General features: G+C 36.7%; 2 protein-coding genes across 9 annotated transcripts in view; one reads left to right on the forward strand and one right to left on the reverse strand.

Annotated features, from left to right (window-relative positions):
• Nucleotides 1-18830, reverse strand: part of TAFA2 (TAFA chemokine like family member 2) — a 595648-nt gene extending 576818 nt beyond the window's left edge. Inside the window, exons 1-3 of one of the 2 annotated variants that reach the window (XM_059936393.1) lie at nucleotides 18769-18814; nucleotides 18162-18286; nucleotides 13866-13938 (exon numbers count right to left, since the gene is read on the reverse strand). The gene's annotated coding sequence lies outside the window, so the exon portion shown is untranslated. Of the gene's footprint in view, nucleotides 1-13865; nucleotides 13939-18161; nucleotides 18287-18768 lie in introns of both variants that reach the window. The other variant, XM_059936391.1, reaches the window with a different exon arrangement.
• Nucleotide 18831: 1 nt separating this feature from the next.
• USP15 (ubiquitin specific peptidase 15) overlaps nucleotides 18832-24693 on the forward strand; it is a 119674-nt gene continuing 113812 nt past the window's right edge. For 2 of the 7 annotated variants that reach the window (XM_059936382.1, XM_059936383.1), the window contains exon 1: nucleotides 18834-18971. In XM_059936382.1, coding sequence (XP_059792365.1) covers nucleotides 18883-18971 — 89 coding nt within the window. In that variant the 5' untranslated portion in view covers nucleotides 18834-18882. Of the gene's footprint in view, nucleotides 18972-24693 lie in introns of all 7 variants that reach the window. The other 5 variants (XM_059936388.1, XM_059936389.1, XM_059936385.1 and 2 more) reach the window with 4 other exon arrangements.

The following is a 24693-nucleotide window of genomic DNA, read 5'->3' on the forward strand; positions in this document are numbered from 1 at the left end:
TTAAGTTTCTAGGTCTTTGAATCACAAAGAGATACTCTAAAACTTATATAAATCATGTGATCCTAAACTTTAAATCTGATGTCATGACTGAAAGAGACTTTTGGGGTGTCTTGAAATGGAAGTGAGTGCATTTTACATATGGTTGGTGAATGAAAATTTGTGACTGAAAAAGTAGACTGTAGTAGATTAGATTTAAAACATTGTTCAACAAATAGTCATTCTTTTCCTTCCTACTCTGGAGAGGAGTATATTTTGCCCCTATTTAATTTTGGGCTTGGTCATTTAATGTCCTTTGGCCAATTGAATGTTAATGGACCTGACAGGACCAGAGGCTTGCAATGCGCTTACATGACTGAGCTTTCTCTCTTGCATTCCAGCTTTTCACATCAGAAGAATATGCCTCCGGTACACTGATCTTTATGATAACAGAAATGTAGGGCATACCTGGACCCAACTTGCAGCTTAGAGCCAAGGTCAGCTGAGTCTAAACTAGATTTGTCAAGCCTTAGTAACAGTAGGTGTAAGAAGTAAATGAAAGCTTATATTCCCTGCATGCTACCAAGTATATGGGTGGTTGGTTGCACAGCAAAAGCCAAGTAGTATAGGGAGATTTTTCTCAGATCAAGAATTTAATTTATGTAGGGATAGGAGATTAAGAGATACAAACTACTATGTATAAAATAAATAAGCAATAAGGATATATTGTACAGCACAGGGACATATAGCCATTATTTTGTAATAACTTTAAATGGAGCATAATCTATAAAAATAGTGAATCAATATGTTGTACACCTGAAGCTAATATAATATCATAAATCAACTATACTTCAATAAAAAATAAAATAAATTTTAAAAGGATTCAATTTATGAATTGTTTCTTCATTTGCATCTTATTTGTAATTTAACCTTTTGCTATAACCAGAATGTGGTGCCCAAGCCAAAGTCATATTTTGAAGCCCTAACTCCCAGCACCATGGAATTTGGAGGTAGGTCCTTTAGAGGGCAATTAGGATTACATTAGGTTATGAGGGTGGGGTCCTCATGATTGGATTAGTGCCCTTATAAAAAGAGGAGGAAACATGAGATGGCTCTCTCTCCCTGATTAACTGCTTGAATTGAATCATCAGTCTTCACCTGTCTTTGGACTGGGACTTGCACCATCTGCACCTTCTGCAGGTTCTTGGGTCTTCAGACTCAGACTGGACTTTATATCACTGGCATTCCTAGCCCTCCAGCTTCCAGACGACAGATCGTAGGACTTCTCAATTTCTATAACTGCATAAGCCAATAAAGAAATAAATAAATTTATGTATATGTATATCCTATATATATGTATATGTATATCTTATATATGTGTGTGTATCCTATTGGTTCTGTTTCTCTGAAGAATCCTAACTAATAAAGAAATTGGTATTAAGAAGTAGGATGCTGCTGTAACAAATATCTAAAAATGTGGAAGTACCTTTGGAATTGGGTAATGGGTAGAGGATGGAAGAATTTTGAAGTGCATGGTAGAAAAAGCTCATATTGTCATGAAGAGACTGCTAAAGGTGATGCTGGTGAGAGCTCAGAAAGAAAAGAGGAAAACTAGAGAGAAAGCCTCCATCTTCTTAGAGAATACATAAATAATCATGAACAGAATGTTGGTAGAAATGTGGATGGTAAAAGGCCATTCTGATGAGGTCTCAGATGGAAATGAGGAACAGATTATTGGAAACTGGAGGAAAGGCTATCCTCATTATACAGTGGCAGAGAATTTGACTGACTTGTGTTTGCAGTCTAGTGTGTTGTGGAAGGTAGGACTTGCAAATGATAAAACTGGGTATTCAGCTGAGGAGATTTCCAAACAAAATGTGAAGGAGTAGCTTGGTTCCTTCTGACTGCATATAGTGAAATATAAGAAGAGAGATTTGAATTGAATACAGAATTACTAAGCAAAAAGGAACTAGAACTTAAATATTTGGAAAATTCTCAGCCTGTCCATAAAAAAAATGAGAAAGTGTGTTCAGAAGAGAATGCTAAGGGTATGGCTGACTGACCATTCAATTAGGAGTTTAACATGGGTGTGAATCACAGATCTAATCAACCATCCCAGCAGCAGCACTGCCGGTTTGAACTGAAAGTAATGGAGAGGGGACAAAATGAAGGAAGGCTGTCAGACTTCTTAGACCCTACAGGACCTCAACCATAGTGCTATTAGGCTGTGAACATGTGCTATTCTTCAAGATAAAGGAAGAATGGCCCTGAGGGGGAGATCAGCTCTGTGCTTTGTGACCACCTAGAGGGGTAGGATAGGGAGGGTGGGAGGGAGGGAGATGCAAGAGGGAAGAGACATGGGAACATATGTATATGTATAACTGATTCACTTTGTTATAAAGCAGAAACTAACACACCATTGTAAAGCAATTATACTCCAATAAAGATGTCAAAAAAAAAGAATGGCCCTGAGGGTGATTCAGAGATCTTCAGGGCCACCACCTCACTTTCAACAGGCCAGACAGCCACGGAGGGAAGCCATGGGGTGGGACTGCCTGGAGCTGTGGGGGCAAGACACCCACTGGAAGAACTGTGGTGTAGACTGTGTATTCCCACTGAGCCATGTGGATGGTATTGCCACGCCAGGAGATTTGGAGGGCAGAGCATCCAACCAGGACTATTCTCTCACCTTAAGATCCAATGAACTCCAATGAAAATTAATTTTAAAAAAAAACTTAATTAAACTAAAACTTAAATAAACGCTTAATTAATTTCACACTAAAAAAGAAAATCCAATGGGATTTGCCTTACTAGAGTTTAACTTGCTTGGGACCCAGCACCCATTCCTTCTCTCCCATTTCTCCCATTTAGAATGGAAATGTCTATCCTATGCCTGTCTCACATTGAATTTCAGAAGTGCAGAACTGCTTGGTTTCACATGTTCACTCACAGCTGGAGAGGAATTTTTGCCTCAAGATGAATCATAGCTCGAGTCTCACCCATATGTAATTTAGATGGACTTTAGAATTGAGGCTGGAAAGAGTCAAGACTTTTGGCATTGTTCAGGTAGAGTGAATGTATTTTGTCTGTGAGAAGGATATAAATTTGGGAAAGCCAGTGGCAGAATACTATGGACTGAAATGTTTTTGTGTACCACTGGCCCCCAAATTCAAATATTGAAGCTCCAATCCCCAGTGTGATGTTATTTGAAAGTAGGACCTTTAGGAAGTGATTAAAGTTAGATTAGGTCATAAAGATGGGGCCTCATGTAGGGATTAAAGCCCTTATAAAAAGAGGAGACAGGACATCTACTCCAATTTATGGAAAAGGTGGTAACTCTAACTCCCACTAACATCTCCAATTTTCAGCCACCAGAAAGGAAGAACACAAACGGGGGAGTGATAAACATGATCCTTCCTTTTAAGAGCATGAATAAGAAGTTTCACACATCACTTCTGCTCACATTCTATTGACCACAACCTAGAACATGACCACATGTATTAGCAAGGGAGATTAATAGACCACGGTGTGACACCATGTTCATAAATTGAGAGGCAATATTGTTAAGATGACATTACTTCCCAAACTGATCTACAGATCCCAAGCAATCTTTATCAAAATCCCAGCTGACTTCTTTACAAAAATTGAGAAGCTAATTCTAATATTCTTATGGCATTTCAAGAATCTCAGAATAGCCAAAACAATCCTGAGAGAGAAGAACAAAGTTGGTGAACTCACACTTCTCGATTTCACAGCATATTGCAAAGCTAGATTAATCAAAGCATTGTGATACTGCCATAAGGATAAATACAGAGATGAATAAAATAGAGAGTCTTCCTAGTTATCATTAGTTAATTTTCAAAGAGGGTGCCAAGACAATTAAATGGGGGAAGGAATAATATTTTTAACTAGTAATGCTGGAATTTCCACATGCAAAAGAATTAAATTGGACCCTTTCCTCACACCACATACAAAAATTAACTCAAAATGGATCAAAGACTAAATATAAGATCCAAAGCTATAAAACTCTGAGAAGAAAATATAGGTATAAATCTTCAGGACCTCAGATTAAGCAATGTCTTAGAACACCAAAAGAACAAGCAAAAAAAGAATAAACAGATAAAATTGGACATCAAATTTAAAACTTTTTGCTTCAAAGGACACCAACAAAAAAGTGAAAAGATAACCCACACAATGGGAGAAAATTTTTGGACATCATCTATCTGATAAAGGTCTAGTACCTAAAATATTTACAGAACACATAACTCAGTAATAAAAAAATCCAATTATAAAATGGCAAAGAATGTGGATAGACATTTATCCAAAGAAGATATACAAAGGGCCAATAAGCAAATGAAAAGATGCTCAATATCATTAGCCATCAGGGAAATGCAAATCAAAACCACAATGAGATATCACTTTACACACACTAGGATGCCTATAGTCAAAAAGACAGATAATAACAAGGGTTGCTGAAGATGTGCAAAAATTGGGACCCTCATAGACTGCTGGTGGCAATGTAAAATGCTGCAGCCACTTTGGAAAACAGTCTGATAGTTCTTCAAATGATTAGACATAGAGTGACCATTTGACCCAGCAATCCCACTCCTAGGTACATACCCAAGAGAAGTGAAAATATCCACACAAACAATTGTACGTGATGTTCATAGCAACATTATTCATAGTAGTCCAAAAATGGAAACCTATCAAATGTCCATCAACTATAAGTGGATTAAATTAAGTGTGGTATATCCATACAATGGAATTATAATTATTATTATTATTATTCAATAAAAAGAAATGACATACTGATACATGTTACATAGATGAACCTTGAAAACATTATGCAAAATCAAAGAGGCCAGTCACAAAGGAGCATATATTGTATGATTCTACTTAAATGAAATGTCCAAATAGGCAAATCTATAGAGACAGAAAATAGATTCATGGTTGCTTGGGGCTGAAGGGCTGAAGGGGTTGGGGTGACAGCTAAGGGATGTGGGGTTTGGGGAGGGTAATGATGATATTCTAATATTGTGGTGATGGATGCACAATTCTGTGAATGTACTAAAAGACATTAGATTGCACACTTTAAAGGAGTCAAATGTATGGTATGTGAATTATGTCTCAAAGTGGTTTTAAAAAAGAAAAAATCATCCAGAGTGTTTGGTTGTGTAGCCATGTGTTCAGCTGAAACTTCTATTGCTATGGAAGAAAAGGAGAGTATACATTTAGAGACAGTAAGCAGCCTCTGCCATAGGGAGTACTCTGACTTTTGGCACTATTAGTACAGTTTCCAAATTAGTAGCAAATCATGTTACAATAAGAATGCCCAATATCATTTATATAGTGACTTACTGAATTAGTGTGACATTATAGCAAGAGCAACGAAGTAACAGTAAGGTTATTTGGATGCTAGTCCTGACCTTACCCTTTTACTAGCTTTATGACCTTGGTAAGTCGCAGTCTTTCTAAGTATTAAACTGCTCATCCTAAAGGTAAGGATTAAATGAGATGATTGCTATGTCCATTGAGTTCTAAGGACATTTGATTTCAACTCTACAAATGGATATTTTCACAGACTGTTTCCTCCCTATTTGTCATTTCAAGAGTCAAGCACTTGCTCACAGTGTTCCCAGGAGCCCCCCTTAGGTATAACAACCACTGTAAATATTGTTCAAATAATATTTACTTCTCATTCTCAAATAGTTCATCTTTAATTCTCCATTCAAGAGTTTGTATTTTACTATTTGAGGCACTGAAAGTGAATGAGAGCTTTTCTCCTTAATATTTATTATAGACTCTTAGGGCTAAATTAGATCAGGGTAACAAATCTAAAACCCTGACTTTATTTTTATTTATTTATTTATTTTTATACAGCAGGTTCTTATTAGTCATCAATTTTATACATATCAGTGTATACATGTCAATCCCAATCGCCCAATTCAGCACACCACCATCCCCACCCGCCCACGGCTTTCCCCCCTTGGTGTCCATACGTTTATTCTCTGCATCTGTGTCTCAACTTCTGCCCTGCAAACCGGTTCATCTGTACCATTTTTCTAGGTTCCACATACATGCGTTAATATACGATATTTGTTTTCCTTTCTGACTTACTTCACTCTGTATGACAGTCTCTAGATCCATCCACGTCTCAACAAATGACTCAAGTTCGTTCCTTTTTATGGCTGAGTAATATTCCATTATATATATGTACCACATCTTCTTTATCCATTCGTCTGTCGATGGGCATTTAAGTTGCTTCCATGACCTGGCTATTGTAAATAGTGCTGCAATGAACATTCGGGTGCATGTGTCTTTTTGAATTATGGTTTTCTCTGGGTATATGCCCAGTAGTGGGATTGCTGGATCATATGGTAATTCTATTTTTAGATTTATAAGGAACCTCCATACTGTTCTCCATAGTGGCTGTATCAATTTACATTCCCACCAACAGTGCAAGAGGGTTCCCTTTTCTCCACACCCTCTCCAGCATTTGTTGTTTGTAGATTTTCTGATGATGCCCATTCTAACTGGTGTGAGGTGATACCTCATTGTAGTTTTGATTTGCATTTCTCTAGTAATTAGTGATGTTGAGCAGCTTTTCATGTGCTTCTTGGTCATCTGTATGTCTTCTTTGGAGAAATGTCTATTTAGGTCTTCTGCCCATTTTTGGATTGGGTTGTTTGTTTCTTTAATATTGAGCTGCATGAGCTGTTTATATATTTTGGAGATTAATCCTTTGTCCGTTGACTCATTTGTAAATATTTTCTCCCATTCTGAGGGTTGTCTTTTCGTCTTGTTTATGGTTTCCTTTGCTGTGCAAAAGCTTTGAAGTTTCATTAGGTCTCATTTGTTTATTTTTGTTTTTATTTCCATTACTCTAGGAGATGGATCAAAAAAGATCTTGCTGTGGTTTATGTCAAAGAGTGTTCTTCCTATGTTTCCCTCTAAGAGTTTTATAGTGTCCAGTCTTACATTTAGGTCTCGAATCCATTTTGAGTTTATTTTTGTGTATGGTGTTAGGGAGTGTTCTAATTTCATTCTTTTACATGTAGCTGTCCAGTTTTCCCAGCACCACTTATTGAAGAGACTGTCTTTTCTCCATTGTATATCTTTGCCTCCTTTGTCATAGATTAGTTGACCATAGGTGCGTGGGTTTATCTCTGGGCTTTCTATCTTGTTCCATTGATCTATGTTTCTGTTTTTGTGCCAGTACCATATTGTCTTGATTACTGTAGCTTTGTAGTATGGTCTGAAGTCAGAGAGTCTGATTCCTCCAGCTCTGTTTTTTTCCCTCAAGACTGCTTTGGCTATTCGGGGTCTTTTGTGTCTCCATACAAATTTTAAGATTATTTGTTCTAGCTCCGTAAAAAATGCCATTGGTAATTTGATAGGGATTGTGTTGAATCTGTAGATTGCTTTGGGTAGTATAGTCATTTTCACAATATTGATTCTTCCAATCCAAGAACATGGTATATCTCTCCATCTGTTGGTATCATCTTTAATTTCTTTCATCAGTGTCTTATAGTTTTCTGCATACAGGTCTTTTGTCTCCCTAGGTAGGTTTATTCCTAGGTATTTTATTCTTTTTGTTGCAATGGTAAACGGGAGTCTTTCCTTAATTTCTCTTTCAGATTTTTCATCATTAGTGTATAGGAATGCAAAATATTTCTGTGCATTAATTTTGTATCCTGCAACTTTACCAAATTCATTGATTAGCTCTAGTAGTTTTCTGGTGGCATTTTTAGAATTCTCTATGTATAGTATCATGTCATCTGCAAACAGTGACAGTTTTACTTCTTCTTTTCCAATTTGTATTCCTTTTATTTCTTTTTCTTCTCTGATTGCCGTGGCTAGGACTTCCAAAAGTATGTTGAATAATAGTGGTGAGAGTGGACATCCTTGTCTCATTCCTGATCTTAGAGGAAATGCTTTCAGTTTTTCACCATTGAGAATGATGTTTGCTGTGGGTTTGTCGTATATGGCGTTTATTATGTTGAGGTAGGTTCCCTCTATGCCCACTTTCTGGAGAGTTTTTATCATAAATGGGTGTTGAATTTTGTCAAAAGCTTTTTCTGCATCTATTGAGATGATCATATGGTTTTTATTCTTCAATTTGTTAATATGGTGTATCACATTGATTGATTTGCATATATTGAAGAATCCTTGCATCCCTGGGATAAATCCCACTTGATCATGGTGTATGATCCTTTTAATGTGTTGTTGGATTCTGTTTGCTATTATTTTGTTGAGGATTTTTGCATCTATATTCATCAGTGATACTGGTCTGTAATTTTCTTTTTTTGTAGTATCTTTGTCTGGTAAAACCCTGACTTTAAACAGGAAAATATTCAACTACAATTGTTAAATATCATTAGTAAAGGAGATTCCTTGAATTATTTGGCCGTAATTCCCAACTAAAAAATCTTAGTTATAGCTAACTCAAGCTTTTCAGTTCCATCTGTCTCCAATTAAGGGAAATGTATCTCTAAATAGCATTTTTCAAGATGTTTTGCTCTTAAATTTAAGTCTATTTAATCATTTTTAGTTATTTTAAAAGCCATCTTCATATTGCCATTGTCTGTGTGTTATGTAATAGTTTACTTACTCAAGACTCCTTTGACTCTCATGTTGTATTATTTATTACCTGTCAAAATATGAGTCCTAAGGAGTTAGTTTTATAAGTCAATACATAGGCACTTTCAGTACTTTTCAGGGAAGTCATGTTTTCAGTCCCATGGATCCCCAAACTGCTCCCTAAGCATGAAGAGACATGGGTCCAGGAAGAAAAAAAGGATTTGAACTCATCTGGGGATAGGGTGAGGTAGGATAAGGGTGGGTATCCACTGCCTCATACACAATGCAGAATGTTTATAAAAAGAATAATTATTGATGCTTTCATTTTTAACATATGTTGTAGTCTGTCTCTATAATGGAGATTTCTCAAAGGACTATTTAACTTCATAAAATCATATAGAGGGCTTCTAACACAGCAGATTCCTAGTTCTCACCTGCTGATTTTCTGATTTGAGAGGTACCCAATAATGTGCCACTTTTACATATCCTATACTTATTCTTACATACATCAAAGTTTGAGGATGACAACAGCCTACAAAAAGATCTTTTCCTCTTTTCAGTGTTTCCAAAATAAAATCCATTTTTAATAATAAGATTTTAAATGCAGTAACAAAGACTATGATCCTTAAAAATCTAAAGCAAACAAGGTTTTGACATAGAGTCTACAAATTATCACACATTTAAGTTGTCATAGGTAAATACGTGGTGTACACATATATCATATGTGGTACACGATTTATACAAGTATTTCATTCCCTCTGCTTAAACATTATCTAAATATATATATAAATATAATATATAAATATATCTTAAAAATCTATATGCCATAGCATATATTTGTATTACATTTATATTTAACCATTTATGGCTTAACAAATCTTAAATTAGGTCTTTGTACAGGCAGTACAACTTTTTTAACATAAAAATAAATTACTTTTACATTGCTTACTAAAGATAGTTATCATCAATTAGATACACAATTCTTAGTAGTTTATTGTGCTTTAACAAAAATATGATTTATCTACTAAAAAAATGGAGCCAAATGGACTATAAATGGTTAATATAGAGATATCAAAAAGAAGAAATGATTGAATATAAAATCAATCCACTGATACAATCCAGCATTTTTATTAAAGAAATTGCCATAATTTTTAAGAAGGAAAAGAATCCTAGATGAAGTGATGACAGTTACAGTATATGAGAGTTATACTAGAGTTTGTTCATTTAATTTACTGAGACTAAATATTCCTAGAGGGCTGGGGATAGAAATTTTTCTATCAAGAACTGACAATCCAGCCTTACAGCTACAATATAATTGCACTCTTATCACAAGGTCATTGCCTGAATTCAGGCAAAATTAATTCAAGAAGCTAACCTATCTCTTTACACTAATGCTTCCCAAACTTTGGAGAGCATAACAACCACCTGTGAGATTGTTAATATGCAGCATTCTAAACCTTATCCCCTATAGATTCTGATTCACTGTGTCTGGAGTTGGGCCTAATATTCCACATTTTAAAATGCACCTTAAGTGTTTGTGATACAGCTAATTTACAGACCAGACTTTTAGAAACACTGCCTGAGTTAGTTTAGAAACACTGATTTTCCTTTTTAACCCTCCAGCCACTAGCAGTCCATTGGATAAGTAATATACCTTCAGTGGTGAAAAGGAAGAATAAATTCCAAATGAGTCCTATCATCCTTTTCTGAAGTTCATAAGAAGGACTGCATTCTCTTCTTAGATTCCTTGTTTCCTAATTTAAGAGTTCCTTTTTTGAGGGGGAAGCCCTAGAATTTAATTTGAGGTACCCAAGTCTATTCTTAATCAACGAATACTATTTCTATAGCTTTTAAAGAAACACCTAATTCCTGAGTTGATTTCATCACAAATGTTCTTCCATATCATGATAGCAAATATGTAATAAAATCATTGTCGGTAGGGACTTCCCTGGTGGCGCTGTGGTTAAGAATCCGCCTGCCACGGGTTCGAGCCCTGGTCTGGGAAGATCCCACATGCCGCGGAGCAACTAAGCCCGTGCGCCACAACTACTGAGCCTGCACTCTGGAGCCCGAGAGCCACAACTACTGAAGCCCGCACACCAAGAGCCCGTGCTCCACAACAAGAGAAGCCACCGCAGTGAGAAGCCTGCACACGGCAACGAAGAGTAGCCCCCACTCACTGCAACTAGAGAAAGTCCATGCGCAGCAACGAAGACCCAATGCAGGCAAAAATTAATTAATTAATTAATTAATTTTTTTAAAAAATCATTGTCGGTAAAAATTTCCTTCCCAGTGAATTACCATTTCCCTTAGATGAGTCTTTCTATATTTTAAAAAACGTATTTACTCTCTTTAACATAGTTTTAAAGTTCTTTCAGACAAAAAAGTATTCACGTCTTTATAAATTGTTATTGTTTGTTTTCTGAATTAATTTATGCAGTATGAAAATAGAAAGCTTACAAATGCAAACCATGTTAACAGTAGAAGAATTTGGAGAAAACTTCCTCTATTTTGGAAGTCTGACAGTTCTGAACTGTCTTTTAACTTCCTAGTTTCTTTTACTTCCACTTCAAGAGAAACAAAATTGAAATTCATTTTTCTCTGAAAGGGCTAAAAGAAACTTGCTGTATAGCACCATTTACACTAACTATTCAAAAGCAGTTAGAGCATTATGGAGTCTAAAGGGCATTACTTAAAACCACTCAGCTCTTGCTCTATTAAAGACAGGGTACTTTCCTCCTTACCTTGATCTACTTCTGTTTTCCATTAACCACTTTAAGTAGTCAGTAGACATGGGTTTTATCCTTAGTTTTAACTTGCCTGCAAAGCCATTTCATTCAGTAAGTATATACTTATCAAGGAACCATTGTCCACATAGAACTGTATCAAATACCTTGGGAGATCAGAAGGAAGACATGGAAGAAGGGAAGAAGGGCGAGAAGGAGGGCAGAAGGAAGGAAGGAAACAAAGTTTTGACCACGTGTATGGATTTGTAATCTATTTTGGCTAGCAGTTATATGTATTATCCAGCTCATATGTATTTACAGCTCTACTCCTCATAAGTCATCTTGACTCAATTTCCTCTGATTGTAGTACATGAGGTTGGCTTAACTGCTGCGCTTGCTTCCCTGAACTGTTTCAGAGTCTCTATTAGTGAGTCTTTATAGCGTTTCTCTGCATAGTATGCCAATAATTATTCTACTACAACTGGTCTAGAAGCTGTTTGTATCTACTGTCATCTACCATGGCTTATACCTGACCCAGTGGAAATGTAATCAGCATAATTTACAAACTCCAGGTCATCATTCTTTTTTTTTTTTTTTTTTTTTTTAATAAAGGACAGATGGCTTGTCTAAGCACTTTTCTTTTTTATAGCTACTTTATTTATTTATTTTATTTTATTTTTGGCTGTGTTGGGTCTTCGGTTCATGCGAGGGCTTTCTCTAGTTGAGGCAAGTGGGGGCCACTCTTCATCGCGGTGCGCGGGCCTCTCACTATCGCGGCCCCTCCCGTCGCGGGGCACAGGCTCCAGACGCGCAGGCTCAGTAGCCGTGGCTCACGGGCCCAGCTGCTCCGCGGCATGTGGGATCTTCCCAGACCAGGGCTCGAACCCGCGTCCCCTGCATTAGCAGGCGGATTCCCAACCACTGCGCCACCAGGGAAGCCCCAGGTCATCATTCTTGATGAACATTTATTAAAATTTGATGTTAAGAATTTGGCAACATTGCCTAAAAAGTTAAAAAATATCTCATAATCACTGAAGACTTTAGTATGGCTATTACTTTCTATATTGCTAAATATATCATTGCTAAATATTCATTGCTAAAATATCTTCCATACTTTTGTGAACCAGCAGTCCAGAGAATATATCTTATTGAGCCCAATTTCTTGTTATCCATGACATAACATATCTGTGTAGTGCTACAGTAGGTGGATACAGTGGTCAATTTTAAGTCTGAAAATATTTTGCTTTGTCTTAATTTCCTCAAGATAGGCTGTTCTACTGCCTATCTGTATTAGCTTTCTATTGCTACTGTAACAAGTTACCACAAACTTAGTGGCTTGAAACAACACACATGTTTTATCTTACATTTCTATCGGTTAGAAGTGGAATACAGATTTCACTGAGCTAAAATCAAGGCAGTCTTCCTTTCTGGAGACTTCATTTCCTTGCCTTTTCCAGCTTCTAGATGCCATCTACATTCCTTGGTTCATGGCCCCTTTATTCTATCTTCAAAGCTGTTCCTCCGTTGTCATATCTACATCTGACCACAGCCAGGAAAGTTTCTGGCTGTGGTCAGAGGTAGATTCATGTGACTAGATTGGACCCAACTGGATAATGCAAGATAATCTCCCCATCTCAGGGTCCTCAACCTTAATCAAATCAACAAAGTCCCTTTTGCCATGTTGCCACATAAGGTAACATATTCACAGGTTCCAGGATTAGGACATGGACATCTTTGGGGAGCCACTACTCTGCCTTCTGTGCTGTCAGTCTCGGTCCACAGGTAAGATGACTATAACACATGTATTTGATCTATTATGTATCTATGTTTATAATTAGAGGACATTCATAATCATATGAAAATATTTTTGCATCATGTTCCACTATTGGCTTCCAAGTACATTGTTTTACCCTTAAGAACACCTTCACAGAAAAGACTGTGAGTAAAGCTGGACTTTTAATATTATCCTTCTCGGCTCCCTTAATGATTGGGTGTCTTTGACATAGGATACTACTAATTTTAACAGAATTGTTTATATTACTGCATAGCAGCTTTGTGATCTTAATGAATTTGTTTAAACATTCAAATTTAGTATCTGCCCCAGTCTAAGAGGGACAGATATTTCGTAAGTAATAATTGCTACTATATATTGAGCTCTATTATGAGCTTCACATTCATTACTTCATTCTCTTTTTGACTGAATGCTATAAAAGAAGTCTATTATTCCCATTTCACAGATGAGGAAACTAAAGTTTCCAGTATCACAGAACTAGTAAGTAGCAGAGTGGGTCATTCAAATATAGGTCTTTCTAAGATATATAATTTTTCCATTATGTTGTATTAAATTTCCATAAACATTAAGTAAATCAAGTTATATGTGGAGGTATATTGTTATTTCCTGCACATATCATGAATTCCTCATGCTAAACAAATCACATCCAATGTATTACATAGTAGTCTTGGGCCACTAATAGTTTTAGAAATGCACAACTGACATAGTTCAAAGGGCCTAGACAGAAGCATACTGGCTAGCAACAAAAAGTGATAGTAAATATTTTTATAAAATCACTAGACTTGTTTTACCTTCATTGTTGATGTCTTCTAACTTGACTAAACCGTCCATGTGGTCTGTAGTGCCCCTATTGCTTAGAGATACCTGGAAGACAACATCATGAAAAATTCCTCATACAATGTTTATATCACTCCCAGAACACAGATGTATTCTTTAAGACCTGCTATTATATTGTTCTAAACCTCTGTGTAAGCAGTTTAAATCTTTTTGCTATCTAAGCCAAAATGAAGAGAAGGATTGTTCAAACAGAAAATCTGAATAATTCAGTCCTCTCTTGGGAGGATACAAAGTTAATCTCTCTGGAATCTATATAGTTGAAGAATCACTGGATCATTACACAAGTCTCTACCTCACTTTGGATGTGTAGATTTCTAAGACCCATGGGCATAAAAGAAAACATTTTTAAACTCGTGCACAAAACTGATGTAAGTATGATCAAGTATATAATGTTAAGAGCAATATTTTGTTTAATTTAACCTGTCTTTAAAACAAAAGATCAGCATGTTTGAAATGATTTAGCCTTCTAAAGTCCATCTATTATTATGAAGCTTGGGAAAAGGACCCAGAAGCTGCTTAGCATTTCTATTTTTTCATGAAGTGGTTCTTTATCAACCTTGAAGTCTATATATAAATATAATAACATATTCAACCTTTAATCTGTCAATACATATAAGCAACAAATAAAGAAAAAATAAAACAGGCAGATTTCCCTCCTATCAACCTTGATTTAATCTATATTACTCTTGATTGGATAGGATAACCGGAGTCTCTTCTTGTAAAAGTTTCCCACCATACAGGTACATTTCATTTTGAAATATCTAGGACCCACAGAATATACTATGTCTTAAGAATTTTTTTGCTATAATTCTAGACCTATAAGACTATTCGATTTGTTTATTGATTCAATTCAATTTAGTTCTCTGATCATTTAGTATCTACTATAGATTGCCATCAGTCTTCAGAGTAGTGTCAGCTTTCACAGCATTTTGTGTACGCTTCCGAAATAGAGAATAAAACGTAGCAGCTCAGATTAACTCATTAGCAGACTTCATGCCCATGTTAAAATTAAACTTTCTAGATCCTTTAGGGTAGAAGGTATAATTTTGTTTGTTCTAATTTTTTTAATTTAAGTAACTTTAGTTAGGGCAGATCGTTCATTAGAGTTCCCGCAACTCCTTACTGTCTTATAACAGTTTTTCTTCGCCCATTTACATTAGCTATATTGAATCCTTGCAAGCATTTGAGTTTCAGCCCCAGAAGAGTCTAATCACCTTATTTTTAATTAGAAAACAAATGTGCACAGAGATTAAATAACTTGGCCAAGGTGACCCAGCTAGTTAGTGGCACTGAGCCAGAGTCAAAATCCAAGTATACTGGCCCTTTTTCTAAGACACTGTATTCATTTCACTACTTTTTCTTTCACTTTATCAGGACCTAACATTTACCTGAAATAAGAAGCCTCTGTGGTTTTTTTTTTTAAGTTTTAAAAACTGCATCGTGGCACTTACAATTTTTATTTATATCTCAAGTTTAAAAATTAACAGATTAAGCACATTACTACATGCTGTTTTGGTGTTTGCACTACTCCTCCACCTTTCCACTGCCTTTTAGCTGTCCAGAGAGCTAGTAGAGCGAAAAGGGAGTTATAAAATTACAAAAGAGAAAAGAATGAAGGGTTTAGACAGTTGAACAGGCATGGGGGAGTGGGGTGTTATCGGAGGGAATAACTGTAGAGGAAGGACAAGGAAGAAGGAAAAAGTGAAACAGTGGTTCCTGAAGACCTGAGATAGGAAGTGTTGAGGCATAAAGACAGCTAGGTCATCAATCATTGTTCCTTTAGGGGATGTGCTGATTCTAGCAGGTTTTTCCTTAGGCTCATGTAGCCAGCACCAAACAAAATTGTGAAGTATGCAAAGCTCCTCTTGGAATTCTTTGTACTTTCTTGCATTCAGCTCTATTTTTAAAAAATTGCAGTGCTTTTTCTTCTTTCTCTGGTCCATCTCAGGCTGAAAACCAGCTCTCATTTAACACCTTAGTTTTAAGACGTACTCTTCTGGACTGTTGACATTTGAAGTCCTATCTTTTAATTGTAGGATACAAGAACCTTTCTGAAAGGGATCATTTAAACATCGGTGAGCAGAGAGGAAATTACTTGAAGATGAAGGCATCCTGCCTTTATGTAAGGTGCACTTTATTCATATCAAGCCTAATTTCTAAAGTACCCAGCATACCCCCTTTCCCTATTCAAAGCCCTAGGTTAAATTTTTAATGGACAAGAAAGGTGCAGAGTCTGAGAAGGCAATGGCAATCACCAAGTAAATATTACATTTTTATAAAATTAACTAAGGGAAGCATCAATGAAGATACTCATTCCAAACAAGCTGATGTAACCCCTGGCTTATATTCAATTATCTGTGTGATTCAATGGAAAGTAACATTTCTCATCAATTATCTACTTAGTTATTCAGTAGAGAAAATATTCAGTAGTGGACCTTAACCAATTTAGTATTTATAAACAATATCTTATTTCTCTTCATAATTGAGAGTAGAAGAAGCATAAGTAAAATAAGCAGAATTTCCATAAATTAGTAAACTGAAGTCACTAGAAAGTTGATTGCTATAATCAAGATCATGAAGGTCAGTAGAAAAATAAAAGCTTACTCAAAACTTCTAGATTCTGGAGCTAGACTGTTTGGTTTCAAATTTGGGTTCTGCCACTTGCCTCAATTCCTCATCTACAGAATGGGAATAATAATAATACCTGCCTCATGCAGTTGTTATGAGGATCAAGATAATACTTCAAAGTGTTTAGAACCTGGTTTGGCACTTTATAAGTGCTTGTTAAATAAAATACTATGACTATTATTTCTTTCTTGACTCTGAAGGCAACTAGTTAGGTCTACAAAATGACCTCATAAATCTGACATATAATTCAAATTGACATTGAACTTACACATCTATATCCAATTAACTCATTGCCTTGAACATGGTGCAAATGAAGAAAAGGTTATTTCATTTTTTGCATGGCTACAGACTTCAACATATCAAAAATGCACTTTCTTTGAAAGGAAATTGGACAGCAGAGTGTGCATGAGGCATCACTTCTCAATTATGTTATGTTTATAAAATGATGGAGAGTATGTTTGCCTTCAAAGTCCGTAACTTTTTTTCCAACAGCTTTATTGAGATATAATTTACACACTATTACAATTCATCCTGTCAATAGTGAACATTAGTGTTTATTGATGGGCTACTATGTCCCAAGTAATAAATACACATTGTTTCATTTAATCTTTATAAAAATTCTTTAACATAGGTACTGTTATTCCCAATTTAATGACTAAACTATAAGTTAAATACTTTGTAGCTAGAGGTTGAGATGAGGTTTGAACTCATGTTCATATGACTCCACTATTCTTCCCATATCATGCTGCCTTTCTCTGGAAAACTACTTAGTTCTCTTTCAGAGGTTGGGTGGGAAAGGAGGGAAACGTAACCCTTGGATGGTACTCATAGTTAAACAAACTCTAATTTTTAACTTGTCAGGAGTCAAATAGTATAAGAAATAGCAGTAATTGGAAGCTGTTTTCAGAATTTCAAATCAAGGATGATACGATAATACAAAATAGTATTATTTCAAAGAAAATAAGCAGTAATAATGCTGATACACACAAATTACAATGCCAATATACACTACCCTTGGAAGGGTTTAGCACTTCTTAGTAGCATATTACACCCATTTACTGCATTCCCACCAAATGAGTTAGGGTAGAGGTTGAAAATGAGTAAACAAGAGAGATCATGCAGGAATTCTTATCCATCGTTTAGTCTTTTCACATCACGTGTTAACTTAAAGTCAAATCTCCGGACATCTTCATACTTGGAATTACTTAAGCAGTTTTGCCACAATTCATTTATGAAACACATATTTGGGTGGTTCTTATATGTTAGGCAGCATTGTGCTAGCCGCTAGTTGTACAAAGGTTTTTGGGGGGTTGTTTTATGACTCTAGTGCAGCTCAGTTTACATCTTAGTTTAGGCTTTCATACGGAGTGGTAATTAGTGTACTATAGTGTATAGATAGCCAGTGGGCTTTGGGAGCTGCATTGCCTCTTCACTTACTGTGTGACGTTGGCATTTGATTTTTGAGAAACCCGATTTTCCCATTTATAACACAACTGGCTTCAAATAACAGCTGATATTATCTACTTTCAGGTGCACACACCATGCGAAGGTGTGCCTAAGAAAATGTTACTTCCTAACACCTAGGAGAATGGGTTTCTCGCCCGGTTTTTCCCCTTTAGTACCTGGCATTATTCGATTCATATTTTACACTCTGTTCACCGAGGAACTGGAACATGTTTTTCACTGCAGCTTAGCTATCTGGGTGTGCCTGGGGAGGCGTCACAAAGAACCTGTAAAAGGTCTCCACCTACAGCGGGAGTACAAGCGCAAGAATGAGCCCAGGCAGAGCACTGCGGCTAAGCGTTCGGTTTCGGATTGCTCTCTGTTTGGCCCCATATTCACCGAGTTTAGGTTCTGCGACTCGCAACGAAAACACTCGAGTCACGGACCTGTTAAAAATTTTCTGCCATATTTTAGCCGTCCCCACGCCCCCCCGCCGCACCCTCAAGCGTGAGTGAATGCGCAAATAAGGATTTTCAGGCGTCTGTGGGAAAGAGGGAGGGGAAGGCAGAAGTCAAGGATGGACGGGGCGGTGGCACCGCTCAAGCGCGAGAGGACCGAGGCCCCGCAGACGAGAGTTAAAACCAGGCGGTCCCGGGCCGGAGGAGGCCGAGGCGAGCTGCTGGACGGGCGGGAGCCGATGGGGGGCAGCAGACCACTGCGGCGGACTCACTCCGCCCGGGGCCAACGCTTCTCCGGAGGTGCACCCCCCCCCCCCCCCAACCTTACGTCTCTTTTGGTTTCGACCTGCCGACTGGGAGGGGCCGCCGGACGCCATTCCCACAATGCTCTGGGGCGTGCCGCTGCCGTCGCTGCCGCCTCCGCTACCGCTAGTGGAAGAAGATGGCGGAAGGCGGAGCGGCGGATTTAGACATCCAGCGGTCTGACATCGCGACGCTGCTCAAAACCTCGCTCCGGAAAGGGGACACCTGGTGAGGGAAAGGGGTTGAGGTGGCTGCGGTTGCCCGAGGGTGGTGGAGAACTGGGCGGGAACTGCGGGCTGGTGTCTCGGTGGTGACAGGTGCGGGCAGGTCCGGCGGCGGCCGCCTCGGGCAGCAGGATTTTGGCCGCTCCCGAAAGGTTGGGGCAATGATTGGACTCGAAATGAGGGCCAGGGTTCGTGGCTCTCCGGGGCATGCTAAGAGGCTTGCGGGAAGCGGCGGTGGCGCCGGCAGCTCGTGCAGTTCTCTTCGTCCTTCTTCCTCTGGTAGTGCCGCTCCCACCCCAGGCCTTCCCGAACGATAGGTTACACTCGTCGGTGTGAGTATCTTAATGTTTGACAGGTCCTGGTCCCGCAGCTGATCAGGATCTCACCCTCTTTACTTCTGTAGTCATTTCTTTTCCCGGCATTGTCGGCATCCAAGTTCCCTATTCTGATTCTCGTATTCTTCCGGGAGGCCGGCTGCAGGATGTTTGCGGTTCGTACTACACAGGTGGCATGTGTCAGGGCGCCACTTAAGAGAAAGGAACCTTAGTTCCTAGTTCCTTGTCAAAAGGAGGGAGGGGAGTACGGAACCTTAGGCTTCTGAGTGGTACCACGTGGTCTTGTGCCTTAGTGGAGGCTTGATAGACGCCGGCAGCGTTTCTCTTAGAAGTGCAGCTCTTCCCTCCTGTTTGAAGGATAACGCAGGCCTGCAAAAAGTAGATAAGTCCACTTGAGGCTTAAGTCACTTGTTAACGTTCAAACTTGTAAAATACGAAAGGATATGCTTAAAATACTGAAGGAAGTATTTGGAGATTTTAATATTTGTGGGCCATATCAAGTGGTATTCAGAATAACTTCAGTATGTGAATATGTAACATAAAGTGTTCTGCTTTATTAGGAAGGATAATGCGCTTCTTTATTATAATAAAAATTATTTTCACTTCTCATCGTCACCATAACAGTGGTATATAATTTATAGAGTGTTTTTTCATTTACTCGATATGGCTTAGTGGAAGGAACATAAGATTTAGACCCCAATTAGGTTACCTTTTCACCACTTAGCTTGCAGTATGGCTTTGAGGAAAGTTACTTTAAATCATTGCACCTCAGTACCTTCATCTGTGAAATGGACAGAATAATTTCATTATAGGGGTTTATCCTGATTCAATGAAATATTCTAAAAGATTTTCTATTTATGAGATAACATTAAATTTTAGTTACCTTCTTATCACCGCCATTTCTGATAAAATGCTGTGGTATTAGAATCATTTTCAAGTAAGCTAGTAGATGGCAGACTTGGGACTTGAATTTAAGTACTTTGGTCTAAGTCTTGGTACTTTTTTCCTACTTTGTTAGGCTGCATACTATGTTTATATGATAAAAATCCCTGAGGGTGTAAACATATACTTGTTGCATTACAGCAAAAAATATTTAATAATTATTGTTCATATGGCAGTGTTCCTAAGATGTGTATTACTGTGGGGAAATTGGACATTTCCTAGGACATTTATGTTTACCTTGGCCTGTGGATTGTTAAAGATGAAATCAATCCTTGCTTCTTATTGTTTGTTAAAGAACACTTTAAAATTCTTAATTTACCTTGCCTATTACCACCTCATAAAAGGTAAATGTGGATTTCCACAAAATAGAAATCTACAATTTAATATATAGATATTATTTATAGGGGTATTCTCTTTAATGTTGTTGTGGTTTTGATATACTGAGTAATAATTGGCGGTGTTGATACTACAGGATGATGGGAGCAATATGAGTATTGTGAGCACTAAACGTTAAAGTTTAGCATTTTTATTTTTTAACAAAGTTACAAAGTTTTAAAAGATCTATTTAAAAAAGTAAATACAGGAAGTCCATAAATTTGAGTCGTTTCAGTGCTTCCATTTTAAAGAAAAGGAAACTGAGGCCCAGATACTTAGGTAAGAGCAGAATGTGCAAATTTTTATCCTCACAATTGATTTCCCCTCTTATTTAAAGAAAAAAAATGCAGGAAAAAGATGGTACTGGGATACTGCAGAAACTATATAATTTGGTTTATATGCAAGCCAGTTTTCTTGGAATTAGCAGGTGAAACCTGTCAAAAAAGGAATTAACAAAAGTTTGATTCAGAGTTTCAAGGAGAATAATTTCGTAAGTACAAATTTGATAATGTATTCATGAGTACAGAATTAGTAAAGATATTTAATAATTTAGTTGTAACTTGGGTTCATGTTTTTGGAATTCATTAAAACTTGTTAAAAAGTTATTTGTCTTTTTAAGGTCTTAAAAAATCGTTGGATTAGTCATTTATGGGTATTTGGGCAAATCCTGTTTGTTATTTTATAGCTGAAATGGGCCATATGCAAATGGAACATTGTCTTGGTATATGTATATAACTATCTTGGAAAGACTGATTGGACTATTGAGAAAAAATGGTAGGTTTACCATGAGTTTATTCTTGAAATTTTAATACTAATGTTTGATGTTATAATGAAATGCATGCAGATGAATAAAGTTCATTAATTAGGTTGTGAGCACTTTGCAGATAAGGACTGCCTCTTAGTACTCTGGTAATTAATGCTAACACCTGGGCAAGGATAGAAGTTTGCTTCTACATGAATTTCTGTTTATTTGTAAATAGTGAATGATTTTTATCTGGAAGCTAACCTTCTAGAAATGAAAATAAGTTACACATGTCTGAGATGAGGAGAAACAAACCTTATGATATGTTTGGTATTAGACTTCATAGTGACAGTAATGTCAAAATTGATGCAAGAGAGTTGTACCTCTTAAAAAGGTTGGGTATAAGAGTAACACAGGGGGCTTCCCTGGTGGCGCAGTGGTTGAGAATCCGCCTGCCAAGGCAGGGGACACAGGTTCGAGCCCTGGTCCGGGAAGATCCCACATGCCGCGGAGCAACTGGGCCCGTGAGCCACAACTACTGAGCCTGAGCGTCTGGAGCCTCTGCTCCGCAACAGGAGAGGCCGCGATAGTGAGAGGCCCGCGCACCGCGAGGAAGAGTGGCCCCCACTCGCCGCAACTGGAGAAAGCCCTTGCACAGAAACGAAGACCCAACACAGCCAAAAATAAAAATAATAAATAAATAATAAATAAAAGTAACACAGATGTGCATTAGATGGAGTAAAGCAGTGGTCTTGTATGCTGTTTCTTGATCTGTGTTCAGCTCCAAGGAGAGATTCAGAAAACCATGAACAAGACTGTTAGAATTTAGAAACTATAGAGGAAGAATAAAGGAACTAGAACTGTTTAGCTTAGGATGAATGAAAGATAACTTAATTTTCAGATACATGGTAGTTTCTCCTGATAAGATAAAAGGAAAATTTGTTTAAAGTTCACTGCATGTAAGTATGTTAGGGATGGAGGAACCTATTGAAGGGGATGATAGTTAAATGAATAAATGTACAAATGTACAAAGGCATGTTGTGGGTTATGGAATACTCTCTTTGGAGATTTCTTTTAAAATAGATTTATTATGAGTAAATAAACAGATGACTACAAATCACCAAAATCACTGCTTTATTTCCCCATTTTATTAAATGTTATTCATCTACCAATCATTTTCACTAATTTTTATGTTCAAGTATGTTCAAAGCTAACTTTACAAATTAAATTTTGCATGTCATTTTTATATAAACCTTAATAAAATAACTCTAGTAGGTTTAAGGTAATTTTGGAGAGTAGCTTTAATTTGCATTTAGAGTCATTTAAAATATGTATGATGTTTTTGTCTCAATAAACTGCCAAGGAATCACATCAGTCAGGTTTTTAGATAGGAGAGACACTAATTTCAATTTCAGAGCTTTCCTTCCATTCCTACTCTTTTACTTAGAAGTCCTTGAGGCTTTATTTTATATGGTCCCTTATGTTTTTGCAACTTTGATTTACACTAACAGAAAATAATCGTAAGTCAAAAAATCAGTTAATAATGTAAATGGACAATATTAATCAATATGAACTCCAAATTGTTTAGTGTGTACTTGTTGAGAAGTTTTTACATTACTGTTACAGTTAACTTTAGTTGTAGCAAAGTGTTTACCACTGAAATAGGGTATATATTACATCATTTGCAGGAAATGAAACCAGAAAGCAAAACTGTTTTTTAGTGTTGGTAAATTGATGAAAATAAGGACAGAAATAGGGACATTAAAGTGTATTTTTCACATTTTAGTTGCTTAAAATCGAGAAAAGCAATTTTTCCTAATTTAATTGTTTTCATAAGTTTTAAAATCACTTGTAAGTTGTTAGTGAAGCCAAGATTAATGTACCCTATTTGGCCCAGAAGATCCAGAGCTTTAGTCAGTGATTTCATTCATCTACTTAGTGACATTCAGGCTTTATTTTTTCCTAAATCATACCATTTTTTTTATTAGCACGTACAAGGTATTAACTAGATGTTCTTTTTGGAAAATAGTTTTGTGACAGTTATTAATCTTGCTTGCATGAAAGTATAATAAGAAAAAAATTGTCAGGCTATGACCTATCATATTACATTTAAAAACACTGTGCTAGGTATTGTTGAAGTACTTACATATGTTAACTTATTTACTCATCACCACAATTTTAGGGTACTAGAATGTGAATGTGCTCTAATTCACATTTGCCAGAATAGGAATTCACCCGGATAGGCTCAAAGAGGTGTTCACACATTGATGTATCTGAGATTTGAACCTAAGTCTGGGGCTTTAATTGAGGCTTTAAAATTATTTTTCTACGCTGTCTTTTATTTTAAAGATGCATTTTAAAGTGTTCCACTTTTTTTAAAAAATGGACATTCTTTTCTCTTTAAATGGAGTCTATTTTATATTTAGCAGCAGAATTCTTCCATTTTATCCCACACTTGTTTCTTGTGACTGTTCAGTTTAGATATGGTAGAAAATCTTAACATCTTGCTTTTGGAAATTAAAATATGTTTAAAGATTAATAGGTTATTTACTGAATATGTGGAATAAATATTATTTTGATCCAAAAGTACATTTAAACAAAAGAAACTGGGATTGTGTATTATTTAGATTTGGAGTTTTAATTGTTTATCAGTAATCATAAGCGATTGTTAGAGGCCATATGGCCCTTTTTCATATAGTTTTACAGAAACAACATATCAAGCAGATAGGAAGAACTTGTAGGATATTTTGTTTTAGTACTTTGCCCATATTTTAAAAGTGTTTGGTTTACAATAAACCACAAATACACAAGACTTTTTTTCAACTAAGAATCCATAGGAACAGCCCAACACAGAAAATGCAAATGTGAAAGTTTGGTATTTTATGTTCCATGTTTACCAACTATTTGTGAATTTTCAAAGTCAAAGCACATTTGAATTAAGACAGTGGAAGGTACATAACCATATTGATACCTCTTTAACATCTTCCTGAAAACTGACAGTCCATGTAACATCACTGCTAATAAAATCAATTTTGCCATGTTAGTCATTAGATATATTTGTTTTATTACATGAGTTTAGAGTGATTTTTCTTTTCCTCACTTTGAGAATCACTTTACAAAAAAACCATGATTATTATAAAAGTGAATTGAAACACCATCAGATATATTGGCAGGGAGATAAAGGGAAGATTGAGAACTACTGGTGGAGGTGTTTACATGCATTATCTGGTTGGAGTCTCAAAATAAGGATCAAAGTATGTACTTATATTCCTTTCTTATAGATGAGAAGTTTGAGCTCAGAGAAATCAGTTGGTTTGCATGTGGTTCACAGG

This window comes from Balaenoptera ricei, chromosome 10 (assembly GCF_028023285.1).
Source record: "Balaenoptera ricei isolate mBalRic1 chromosome 10, mBalRic1.hap2, whole genome shotgun sequence".
NCBI classification, from domain to species: domain Eukaryota; kingdom Metazoa; phylum Chordata; class Mammalia; order Artiodactyla; family Balaenopteridae; genus Balaenoptera; species Balaenoptera ricei.